The sequence below is a fragment of the Mustela putorius genome, unplaced genomic scaffold (assembly GCF_011764305.1).
Source record: "Mustela putorius furo isolate JIRA1106 unplaced genomic scaffold, ASM1176430v1.1 tig00000698_pilon_pilon_pilon, whole genome shotgun sequence".
Taxonomy (NCBI): Eukaryota; Metazoa; Chordata; class Mammalia; order Carnivora; family Mustelidae; genus Mustela; species Mustela putorius.
The window spans coordinates 4,695,426-4,707,770 of record NW_025421449.1 but is presented as its reverse complement, the minus strand read 5'-3'; the positions used below and the strand labels follow the sequence as shown (position 1 = coordinate 4,707,770).

The following is a 12,345-nucleotide window of genomic DNA, read 5'->3' as shown; positions in this document are numbered from 1 at the left end:
ATTCCCAATGAATTACTGGCAACACATAGCTGAGAATGCTGTCTATTAAGAGCATAGATTATGAATTTAAGCTATTTGACTTTAGTTCAGCTCTACCATTTATCATCTTTGTCACCTTAGGCAAGTTATTTGTTTATTCTCTTCGTGTCTCTGTTTCTTTATTCCTAAAATGTGGGCAATAATAGTATCTATTTCATAGGTTGTCATAAGAATTAAATGAAATAATATATGTAAAAGTACTTAAAACTATCTATCAGTTTTAAATGCTCATGGTAAATGCTCAACCAAATGTTATTTTTCACATTGTTATTGTTCTAATAAAGCCACTCAATAAGTATATTACCATCATCACTATAATCCATAGCCCAGATTTCACCCTGAATCTGATGTGGACAGCACTGTCCAGAACATGAACCCCAAATTGAATCGAGTTCCAAAGGAAAGGCAATGTAGTGGCCATAAATGCAACAGGTGCCTAGTCTTATTTATGGAAATGTGACAATTTTCTCTTCTCCCTTGCTTATATTTAGGTGGGGAGATATCTTCCAAAAGTGAACTGGATGAACTGCAGGAGGAAGTGGCCAGGAGGGCCCAGGAACAGGAACTTCGAAGGAAACGGGAGAAGGAATTAGAGGCAGCTAAAGGGTTTAATCCTCATCCCAGCCGCTTCATGGACTTGGATGAACTGCAGAATCAGGGTAATTGTTGTGAGCATAGATTGTGGGTGATGGGAACAGAGAGAGAAGGGAGGGGAAATATTCAGGCCTGTAAATTCCTAAAGAATTTACATAAGTTGTATTTTATTTTATTTATTTATTTTTAAAAAATATTTTTATTTATTTATTTGACAGAGATCACAAGTAGGCAGAGAGGTGGGCAGAGAGAGAGGAGGAAGCAGGCTCCCTGTGGAGCAGAGAGCCCGATGTGGGACTTGATCCCAGGACCCCGGGACGATGACCCGAGCTGAAGGCAGAGGGCTTAATCCACTGAGCCATCCAGGCACCCCTAGCTAAGTTGTATTTTATCACAATTCACTCATTTTAATGAGAACTAGGGAAAATAGGTGACAAGTCTATTAATTGGAAGACAGGCACTGATTTTGGGTTTACCTATTGAAAGTCTATAGTTTAGGGATAGGGATATTTTTCTCCTCACGAAAAATATTTCCCATGAATATCTGTAGAAGGTATAAATAAAACTAGTCATAATTCAGAAACAGCACAACAGGGCAGTGGGTGAGCTACATTGATGAGGGAAATTCTGCTTGCTGGGCAGAAATATACTCTTGAAATTGCCCATCTGGAGCTTCAGGGAAGTAAGTCTACCAAATATGTTCTAAGAACACAAAGCTTGATTGCCTTTTGATCCTCTGATGATTCGTTCCCAATCTCATACAATTTTCATGTACTTTACAAGGCTTCATCAACTGCCCCACACTAGTTACTTTTCTTCTTCAATTGCTTTAGGATGTCATTTTGTATCAGAGGAGACTAGTCTTCAGGATAGGAGTTTAAAAAGACTGAGGTATATATCTTAATTAGACTCCTGAAACTTACATCTCTCTGTTTTTCTTTCTATGAAATGAATTTATTGTTCTTATTATTCAGAATCTCCAGATGTAACAAATTATGGATATTATAGCAGTGCAAAGAATAGGGGTCAGTGCTGTTTTGGATGGTTGCTTTCTTGTTGACCATTTCCTACTTTTTGTCAACAGAGAAGCTTAGTGGGCTAATTTAGGGCCTATTTGGGGACCATTTTTCTCCTCTAATCCTGCTGTCTTTTGATTTGAGGAAATTGTTGCTTTATATTTCCCAAGGCATTGTATCTGTTTCCAAATTAGTTTTAAATTCCTAGTTCCTTAGTTGTCCCTATATTTGGATAATTTGGATAGTCTTCTTTTCCTTTTCATCCTTAAGCTATGTCACGTTTGGGTCTCGGGTTTTTATTGTTTCTGAAGGAGGAATCTTGTCATCTCCTTCCCTTACTTTTTTTCCTTCCTCTTTTAGTTGGGCAGTACATGAAAGTTGAGAGAGAATCCTTCTGGCCACATTTCATTGGCAGTTCTCCATATACTTTGATTCACAATCTCCTGGAAGAGCAAGGAATGGAGTACTAAGATTCTAAGATTAGAATTAAAATCTAGTATGGTGATTGATCAACTGTAGTTTGTATGTCTATAGAGAACTTTTTTGTTTTTTGTTTTTTTAAAGATTTTATTTGTTTATTTGACAGACAGAGATTACAAGTAGACAGAGAGGCAGGCAGAGAGAGAGAGAGGGAAGCAGGCTCCCTGCTGAGCAGAAAGCCCGATGCGGGACTCGATCCCAGGACCCTGGGACCATGACCTGAGCCGAAGGCAGCAGCTTAACCCACTGAGCCACCCAGGCGCCCCGAGAACTTTTTTTTTTTTTTTTAAAGATTTTATTTATTTATTTGACAGCGAGAAATCACAAGTAGTCGGAGAGGCAGGCAGAGAGAGAGAGACAGAAGCAGGCTCCCTGCTGAGCAGAGAGCTCGATGCGGGACTCTATCCCAGGACCCTGAGATCATGACCTGAGCAGAAGGCAGCGGCTTAACCCACTGAGCCACCCAGGCGCCCCCCGAGAACTTTTTTGTTTTAATGGCTCTCACTACCATCTCTGATTATAAAGATTATATAGATTAAAAAAATTTTTTTTAAGATTTTTATTTATTTATTTGACAGAGATCACAAGTAGGCAGAGGGGCAGGCAGAGAGAGAGAGAGGGGGAAGCCAACTCCCCGCTGAGCAGAGAGCCCGATGCGGAGCTCGATCCCAGGACCCTGAGATCATGACCTGAGCTGAAGGCAGAGGCTTAACCCACTGAGCCACCCTGGCGCCCCAAGATTATATAGATTTAGTCAATGTTAAATATTATGAGAAAACTTTAGGCTGTATCTCTTGATGGACCTGAATCCCAGGTTCTTCTGAACAAACTTACTACTTCCACAGCCTTCTCATTGCTCTCTAAAATGGTGATTTAAGGAGTGAATATTAGGGGTTTGGAAGAGCCTTTCTTATCCAGCTGGAGGTAAGTGGAGGATGGGGACATTATGAGAGAAATGCCTCCGACATTTTGATATTTTTTCTTGTGAGCTTGTGAAAACTCATCATTAATCCCAATCGTGAGTGAATTTACAATACAGCTTACTACCAATTTATGGTTATGAGTGAGTAAAAGCCAAGGGGGAACATAAACTTGAGTGTTCTTTTATAAAAGTTGGCCTTACAGTACTTTTTTCTTGCTTTTTCATCTGGCACTGTACTTGAACTCTTTTGCGCCCGCTTTGGTAGACCTTTGCTTTCACAGGAGGAAGGAGTATTTCATGCTCTGGGTATGGGAAAGTGACTTCTGCAGTCAGCTTAGCAAGGAAGGGTATGATGAGAAAAATACTTATCACTGCTGATGGAACATATGTGCTTGCACACCAACAAGGGTTGTTCAACTGCCCTGGTAGGTGTATTAAGTTTAGGAACTATAGAGCACCTGTACCCAAGAGGTATACTAATTTTTCAGTTGCGGGTGGCATAGAGAGGACTGAATTGATGTAGGAAAGACGTTTTACAGATGGGTTTCCACAGAGTCGTGAAGCCACTTTTGCCTTAACACAGCAGTGGAGGTCTCCATGGAGGTCTGGGACATTCCGACACTGGCTGGCAAGACGTATCTTTTTGCACTGTGGAAAAACAGATCAGTTACAGGCATAAGAGTCCACCCTTCTGCTATAGACAATACTTTGGTCTTTTCTTGAGGGTCCTCTTAAGAGCTCTTAGAATTGGAATATGTGGTGGATAATGACAATACTCCTCTTTCATGGCCTTGGCATGTCTTGGTTAAGGCAAAAACGATGTCCTACATGTTTCAGAGAATTCTTCATGGCAATGAAGAGTTAGAATAAAGGTAGATCAAAGGCTCAGCAAGGAGCTGTGTGCACTGAAGGGAAACGTCACTACATAGAAAAAGTTGGAACAAACTATAATAAAAATGAAAAGTGCTGGCCCTTTCAGGGAGGAGTGACGGCTTTGAGAGGTCCTTGCAAGAGGCAGATTCAGTGTTTGAAGAGTCGCTGCATCTGGAACAGAAGGGAGACTGTGCTGCAGCTTTGGCTTTCTGTAACGAAGCTATCTGTAAGTAACTCTAACTGCTATAGCTATGGCAATTTTAACTAACTTTGCGATAGGTATCATTAGAGTCATCACTCAGATGGGATGAAAACAGCTTTTATGTCTTTTCACTGTCACTCTCCCAAACTGAGTTCCTTTAGGCTATCTTTGCCCTTTGGATAAGTGTGCCACATGCTGTCACTGTGGCCTATGGATATTTACTGGAATAACTTAAGCCGGAGTCCACAGATGAACTATCCAGTCATGCCTACCTTCTTATCCCAAGATAAAGTTAGACCTCAGATTTGAGGTTAGTCTGCTCTTTCTCTAGTCACTGACTAGGTAGGTGGAGCTTATGGCAAGAGGAAATGAGTATATTGACCTCGACTTCCCAGGCCTGTGACTTTGCACCGCATATTTGATTTGTGTTTCTGCCCTGCTTTCCTGGTATGCTGCACCATAAAGTTACAGTGAAGGACTAAGGCTTAGAATTTGTATCTGGTTCTTAAATGTGACCCACAAGAAGCTGTGTTCTGTAAAGACAGATGCAGATTTGGATCTTATTTCTGCTGTTGGCTGTCGGGAAGGGGAAGTTGGGAGCAAAGTGTGGAGACCAGAGTCGGACAGGTCAGTTGCCAAGGACGAGAGTGACAGTCTCTAAGATGGAAGCACCAGTTTCTCTTCCTGACTCATTTTAGTTTAGCTTTTTGTTTGTTTGTTTGTTTTTTTAAATTCGAATTAACCTGTTTGGCCTCCATGGCTTCCATGAATGTTCCTTAGAGCCAGAGAAGCTCTGTACCCTGGACAGTATGTGCATGGTCCACGCCTTGCATTCCTGCTGCATATTTTGAGTTTTACTGCATATCTTTGCTCATTTTTGGTTCAATTTTATTTTTATTTTTGTTTGTGTTTTGTGTTCTGTTTCTGCTATATTTTCTTTTGCATTTTAGCTAAACTAAGACTTGCCCTGCATGGTGCCAACTCTAGCACGCACAGCAGAGCCCTAGTCGATAAGAAGTTGCAAATCAGTATTCGAAAAGCACGGAGCCTGCAGGAACGCATGCAGCAGCAGCAATCTTCGGCGCAGTCGTCGCAGCCCTCAGCCTGCCTCCCCTCTCAGGGGGCGGCCCTCCCTCAGCCAACAAGGTAGTGCCTGCAATCCACTGTAGTTTATGGACACCAGGGGAGGAAATGACCACGGGTGCTCCATAGTCAGAGCTCTCCTTGGCTTGGTGTCTACAGAGGACAGAGAAAAGTCCTCTGGAAAGATTTACTTCTCAGGTCAGACATACCGTGGAAAGCTCATCCCACTGCTGGTCCTTTTCTTAATAGTTCATAGAAAGATACAGAAAGTATGGCATAATCAATAGGCTGTCCATATTTCCTGTGGGTGAGTTTGTCCTGGGACTTGTGTAATAATATGATTATTAAATCTGTACATATTATGTTTTCAGACATGGCAATCTGAGCTCTATTGTAATAGAAACCATGTGATTTTTGGGGGGATTTCAGAGCTTCCTGTCTCTGGTGGAAGCAGAGAAAGCAGTCTTTGCTCTGACTGAACCATAGAGAAGAGACACAAAGATTCCTTTTGTTTTGCTTTGCTATGGGCAGAAATAGGAAAAAACTTCCTGGGGCCACTCATGTAGTTTTCACACTTTAGCTCTTGAATTTGGTTCTATTCAAAATACATAGATTTAAGTCAAAACTAATTTTGGCTGTTCATAAGCCTACGTAGTTCTCAGAATATAAATATTATAAAAACAGCTAACATTTATTGAACATTTTTTTTAAAGATTTTATTTATTTATTTTTAGAGAGAGCAGGCGAGCAAGAGAGAGCTGGGGGAGTGCAGAGGGAGAGGGAAAGAGAGAATCCCAAGTACACTCCACATGGAATGCAGGGCCCAATGTAGGGCTCAGTCCCACCACCCCAAGATCATGACCCAAGCTGAAATCAAGAGTCAGATGCTCAACTGACTGAGCCACCGAGGCACCCCGATTTATTGTCCAGGCACTAAGCTAAGTACTTCAGTTCTCACAATAACCTTAGGAGATCAGAAGGGTTACTTAGCGATATTTTCTGAAAGAGGAAACTCAAGCTCAGGGAGTATAATATACATAAGGCACCCAAGATTCCTCAGCTAGTAAGTGGTAGAGGGTAGAGGTGTGGACTTCAGATCCAGGTCTGTTTCACTCCATTGGGTCTCCTCCATAAGTATAATGATAGGTTCTTCATAATATTGTAAGGGTAACTGGGTGGCTATGACTACAAAAGTTGATAGTATATTATCATTCAAATTTAATGCTAATAGCTAGGATCTTCCTTTTTCTTCTTTTCTCCTACAGTTTACTCTAATAGTTGAATACTGATCTGAGAACCTGATGAGAGATATGTTTGAATATAAGCAATTTAGGCAGCTAAACTCTTTCTAGAAAACTTAACACCACTTAATATATGTGAGTAATTGAGGCTTTTATTTAAGTGCATTTAACAGAGTTTTTTAGGTCAGAAATACAAAACAATTAGTAAGAAACCTAGTAAATGCAGTTAATTTCTTAGTCTTACTCCCAATCTCAAGAGAGTCACAATGCATTACTTTGGGAAAATATCTCAGTGAATAATAAAACCAAATCCATATTATGAAAACACACTTGAAGTGGCTGAATTCTGTGTAATCCCATGAACCTGAATTACACTGTACTCTGAAATGTGCCTTTTGGTTCTTGTGGCTGGTGTGCCTCTCAGGACCCCAGGTATGAGTGATTTCTAGGCTTTGCTCACCTCCATGTCATCTGCATGTGGGATTAGCAATTTTTATTTTTTAATTTGCAAGAAGAATATGATTGGAATGGGACTTTAAAGGCAGTGAAGACTATCGACAAGGACTTCACTTAATATTACTGTGTGGAACTTTGGTGAGGGCAGTTAATAAAAAGGATTAATATTACCTAGTGCTTGGGTGTGAGCTGACCATGTGCCTACCTTCTCTTGTGAACCTCTGAACTGTTGACTCTACTTGTGCTTGTCTTTTTGTTTATTTTTACCATCCCCTTTGTGGATGGCTAGAAATGGGAACCAAATGAACAGGCCTTTTTGTAAGTGATCTTGTCATTTAAGGCAGCTTATGACTGTTTCTCTCCATTTATTTCAGTGAACAGCCTATCCCGCTCCAAGTATTGTTAAGCCAGGAGGCTCAACTGGAACCCTGCACGAATACAGAGTTTGGGGCCAGTTCTTTCATCCACTCACCTGCTTCCTGCCATGAGTCGCACTCATCACTATTCCCAGAGTCATCTGCCTTGTCTGCCTCACACCCCAATTCCCCTAGTAGGTCTGCCTCAAACCTTCTGACTTCAGTTGAGGAGGACAGCATTGACCCCTCTGCACTCCACAGGCAGGCCTTACCTAAAACACCAGGGAGGACTGAGAAGAATGCTCATTATGGTTGGGAACCATTGGATATACCAGAGGGTAAGCTGCAAGGCTACAGGATTGACAACAGCAGCTGTACCAGGTTCCCTCCACAAGAAGGAAGAGGCATTGCTCAAGAACAGCTATTCCAAGAAAAGAAGGATCCTCCTGTCTCATCCCAGGTGATGCCTTGGTCACGCTCAGCTGGAACAGATACCTCTGAGAGAGGAGATGCATACAGCCTAGGCTGTAGTCCTTCCAGTTTATCAGCTCAGCCCAGTCTTTCCCTGTACAGGGCCTGCCACCCCGTAATGCCTGCTGCTTCCTCACCTATGCTTCACTCTCCTGATACTGTGCAGAAAACTAACCAATGCCTCCAAGCCCAAAGCCTCAAAACTCTGTTGACTTCAAAAGTGGATGGAGGCAGTGAGGATCCCTATAAGCCAGAGTTTCCCAGCACAAAGGGGCTTGTCCGCTCACTAGCAGAGCAGTTCCAGAGGATGCAAGGTGCCTCCACAAGGGATGGCATAGGTTCCCAGGATAGAAGTTTGACAAATAGTCTAAGGAAGAACTCTTCCCCTTCTGACTGTAAGCCTCCCTTCCTCCAGGGTCAAGGGAAAGGCCACTGGCCTTGGGCAAAACAACAGTCCTCCTTGGGTGGTAAGGACAGACTACCTTCCTGGGAAGAGCCGGCTAATTATCCTTCTGTTGCCATGAACTCTGGGCAGCCTAATAGTGAAACTTCTAGGGGAAGACAGCCCAGGTTGGCAGAACCAAGCATGAACCAAGGAAAGCCATCTCAAGTGAGAGATGCTAGGCCTAAGGAACTAGGCAGCAGTGTTGACTTGGGGACTTCCTTGCCTTTAGACTCTTGGGTGAATGTCACGAGGCTCTGTGATTCACAACTTAAACATGGGGTCCCTGGGCCAGGAATGAAGTCCTCCCCCCATGATTCCCATACCTGTGTAGCCTATCCGGAAAAAACCCACATCCATTTGCATCCACATTGGAACCAAGACACGGAGCAGGAAACCTCAGAATTGGAGTCTCTCTACCAAGCTAGTCTTCAGGCTTCTCAAGCTGGCTGTTCTGGATGGGGGCAGCAAGATATGGCCTGGCACTCCTTTAACCAAACAGGTAGGGATGCAACCATGGGCAGGGGGAGTGGGGGACATATAAAAGCTGAAAGTGAGAGGACAAGATCAGAAGAGGGATGGTAGTCTGTCCAAACAACATCCCCAGCTTAGGAGGTAGTAGTAGATCTTCTGATTTTATTCATAAAGACTTTAGGACAAGAGCTAGACTTTTTCCTAGCTAGAGTAGAATCATTCATTGTCAATGAATATGTGCCCAGGGCTTCAGCAGTATGCAGTGCTAAGGAGTGGTTCATAGGTCTTTGAGAGGGACTCAGAATGAAATAGGGGAGACTGAGAAAAAAAAAGTTATCCTTCTATGGCTTAGGAGCTTGAATCCAAGATCCAGTTTCCAGATCCAGCTTGTAAAAGGGATGCCCACATTGAGCCATATCTCCCAATGTGGCATCGCCAGATCATACTGAGCCAGAAATATTAGGTTCTTCCTTGATCTCTTCAGGAACTACCAGGTATAGAATTTTCAAGATTGTATGCCTGTTCACTGACTACCCCTTAGATTATGTTGTGTAAAGAATGAAGTCTACACCTTAAATGGACTTCACAGACGTAGTTCTGGAAACTGAAGACATGAAGAATATATATAACTGAACTATTTTCCTGGTTCCATCATTAACTGTCAGCATAAATTTGGACAATTCACTTACTATCCCATGGCCAACTTTTTACCTGTAAAATTAGAGAATGGGTTCAGTGATTTTTTTTTTTTTAAAGATTTCTTCCTACTCTTAAAATGATATATGTGATTCTATGAAATTGAACTCATAGAATTTTATCTTTAGCTTGGTATGACAGTTTCCATAACAGCACAGGTTCCTTGCATGCTGCCAACTGATGTTTAAATACAGCCATACGAGTATTTATTGAGTACCTAGGAGCTTTTCCTAGAAGCTGTTAGTGGGGGGATATCACATAAATATAAGATTTGATATTAAGGTATGTTTTTTAGGATATGGATCATAGTGTAGACTTTGCAGTACTGTTTATTAAGTGCTCCCTAGGTACACGGGACAGAGTACTATGGGAAAAATTCCAAAGAATGAGGAAAAGTGAATACTACCTCAATTAGCTTTCTGTCTGAGGGAGAAAGAATATACAAATGTCAAGTATTTTATGCATCATAAAAAACACATATAAAAGAATATATTGCAATTAAAATTAAACTGAATGTCAAGCAATTATATTACAAAAAAAACCCCATACAAACAAAAAGCTTACATTACCTAAAATAGGAAATTTTTCATTGTAGATGCTTTTGAAAATACATAAAGTAACAAAAATCATCGATAATCCCACTCGTAATTCCATTAGCTTACTTCTGGCTTTGTTTTTTTATGCATATGTTGTCAGGTCGAGGCCAGCTCAACGAATCGACCAGGGTAACCGCGAGGGCTAAGAGGTGATGGAAAAAAAGTTAAGAGACAAAGAGATGGGGGCAGGAGGGACACTGAAGATGATGTCCAACAGTGCCAGTTTTATTCCACATCTTACAAGCATTTATAAGGCAGACCAGAATAGGAGGAGTAATATATCAGTACCTCTTCAGATGACCGCAAGTTCCTATAACAAGTTCACATTAACTACAAGCAAACCTCGTGAGGCCAGGTAGTTTCTGCTAAAGGCATTAGCAAGACAATCAACCAGGGAGTGGGTTATGGGAGGTACAGAACCAAAGGACTAACTAAGAACTCAGGACTCTGGCCACATTGTTTTTTCCTGTAGGGAGAGTGTGTGGGAAGTCACGTAAGCGAGCGCACGACACATTGCACAGACCCTTTCTCAGTGCACACTCAACTTTCCCGTCCTTAACCTTGTCAAGGTTTCCGGACTTTGAAGGAGACACAAGTCAGGGCCTGGTTTGGTCCTTGACTCCAACCATGCCGTGGCCTCCAACAATATATACGATATATTTATTTATTATTCTTACAAAATCATTACAATATATGTATGTGGTTTATTCTCATCATATTTTTAGATTATATTCATAAGCATTTTCCCTTTGAAAAAAACTACTTTTAAGGACTGGCAATATGCTGCATATGAATATACTGTAATATAGTCAATCATTTTACTATACTTCATATACTTCAAATTTTTAGATAAATAGATGATGACTATATTTATATGTAAGTGTTTGGCCACAATTCTGATTAGCTCCTCAGAATAAATTTCCAGAAGGATAATAACTAGTTGAAGGTTATATACATTTATAAATCTCTTGATATGTACTGGTAAATTAGCCTTCAGGAAAATTATGATTCCGAAAACAATTTGAAAGAGTACCTACTAAACATTACTGTTTTGCTTAAGAGGGAGCAAAAATTAATTTTAAAAAATCCATCTGATGAGTCAGTCCTCAAAATCCTTGTCAAACCAAACTAGCCTTTATTTTAACATAAAGAAGTGATCAGGAGGAATAAATCAGGAAGTAGGTAATGAAGGGAAATGTCAACTAGGATCTTTGTATGATAGAATATATCTCTAGGGGAATCCCTCTTTATCTTATCATAAAGCATTTTTTTTAAGATTTTATTTATTTATTTGATAGAGGGAGAGAGATCAAAAGTAGGCAGAGAGAGAGGCAGAGAGAGGAAGGGAAGTAGGCTCCCTGCCTAGCAGAGAGCCTGATGTGGGGCTCGATCCCAGGACCCTGGGATCATATGACCTGAGCCGAAGGCAGAGGCTTTAACCCACTGAGCCACCCAGGTGCCCCTCGTAAAGAATTTTTTAAGTACAAAGGTACTTTCTCACCCCAGCTTTATTGATATAATTGACAAATAACATTGTATAAGGTTAAGGTGTACAGTGTGAAGGTTTGACACATATATATTGTGAAATGATTATCACAATAATGTTAGTTGACACAACCATCACCACAGATAAATTATAGTTTCTTTTTGGTAAGGACATTTAAGAACTACTCTCTTAGCAACTTTAAATAACACAACATTGTTAATTACAGTCACAGTCCTGTACATTAGATTCCCAGGATTTATTCATCTTATATCCTTTGATCATCACCTCCCCATTTTCCTATCGACCAGATGCTATCAACTACCATTCTGTGTTTCAGTAATTCGTCTCTTTTTAGATTCCACATATAAGTAAGATCATGTAGTATTTGTTTTTCTCTTATTACTTAAAAAAAAAGCTTTACTGATATGTAATTTACATACCATACAATTCACCTACTTAATATGTATAGTTCTGTTTTTTAAGAGTATTCACAGAATTATCCATCCATCACCACAATCAGTTTTAAAGTGTTTTCATCACCCCATAGGGCACCTGGGTGTCTCAGTGGGCTAAGCATTGGACTCTTGATTTTAGCTCAGGTCATGATCTCAGGGCTATGAGATCAAGCCCCACATCTGTGCTCAATGTGGAGTTTGCTTGAGATTCTCTCCCACTCTATACTCTCCCTCCTGCCCAGCATATGCTCTCTCTCTCTAAAATAAATAAATAAAATGTTTAAAGTGTTTTCACCACCCCAAAAAGAAACCCAGTACCCATTAGTAGTCATTCCCCATTTCCCCTTACCCCTCTCTCCTCCAGCCCTAGGCAATCTGTAATCCGTTTTCTGTCTATAGATTTGCCTGTTTTGGACATATGATATAATGGAGTTGTACAGTATATGGTGCTTTGTGAGCAGAT

General features: G+C 40.9%; 1 protein-coding gene across 21 annotated transcripts in view; it reads left to right on the top strand.

Annotated features, from left to right (window-relative positions):
- USP54 (ubiquitin specific peptidase 54) overlaps positions 1 to 12,345 on the top strand; it is a 122,740-nt gene that overhangs the window by 98,645 nt on the left and 11,750 nt on the right. For 13 of the 21 annotated variants that reach the window (XR_006607702.1, XM_004769431.3, XM_004769430.3 and 10 more), the window contains 4 exons: positions 531 to 698; positions 4,016 to 4,150; positions 5,077 to 5,272; positions 7,281 to 8,677. Coding sequence is in view for 20 of the 21 variants with exons in the window: in XM_004769431.3 (XP_004769488.1) it covers positions 531 to 698; positions 4,016 to 4,150; positions 5,077 to 5,272; positions 7,281 to 8,677 (1,896 nt within the window). In the remaining variant the exon portion in view is untranslated. Of the gene's footprint in view, positions 1 to 530; positions 699 to 4,015; positions 4,151 to 5,076; positions 5,273 to 7,280; positions 8,678 to 12,345 lie in introns of those variants that run through there. The other 8 variants (XM_045083476.1, XM_045083479.1, XM_045083477.1 and 5 more) reach the window with 3 other exon arrangements.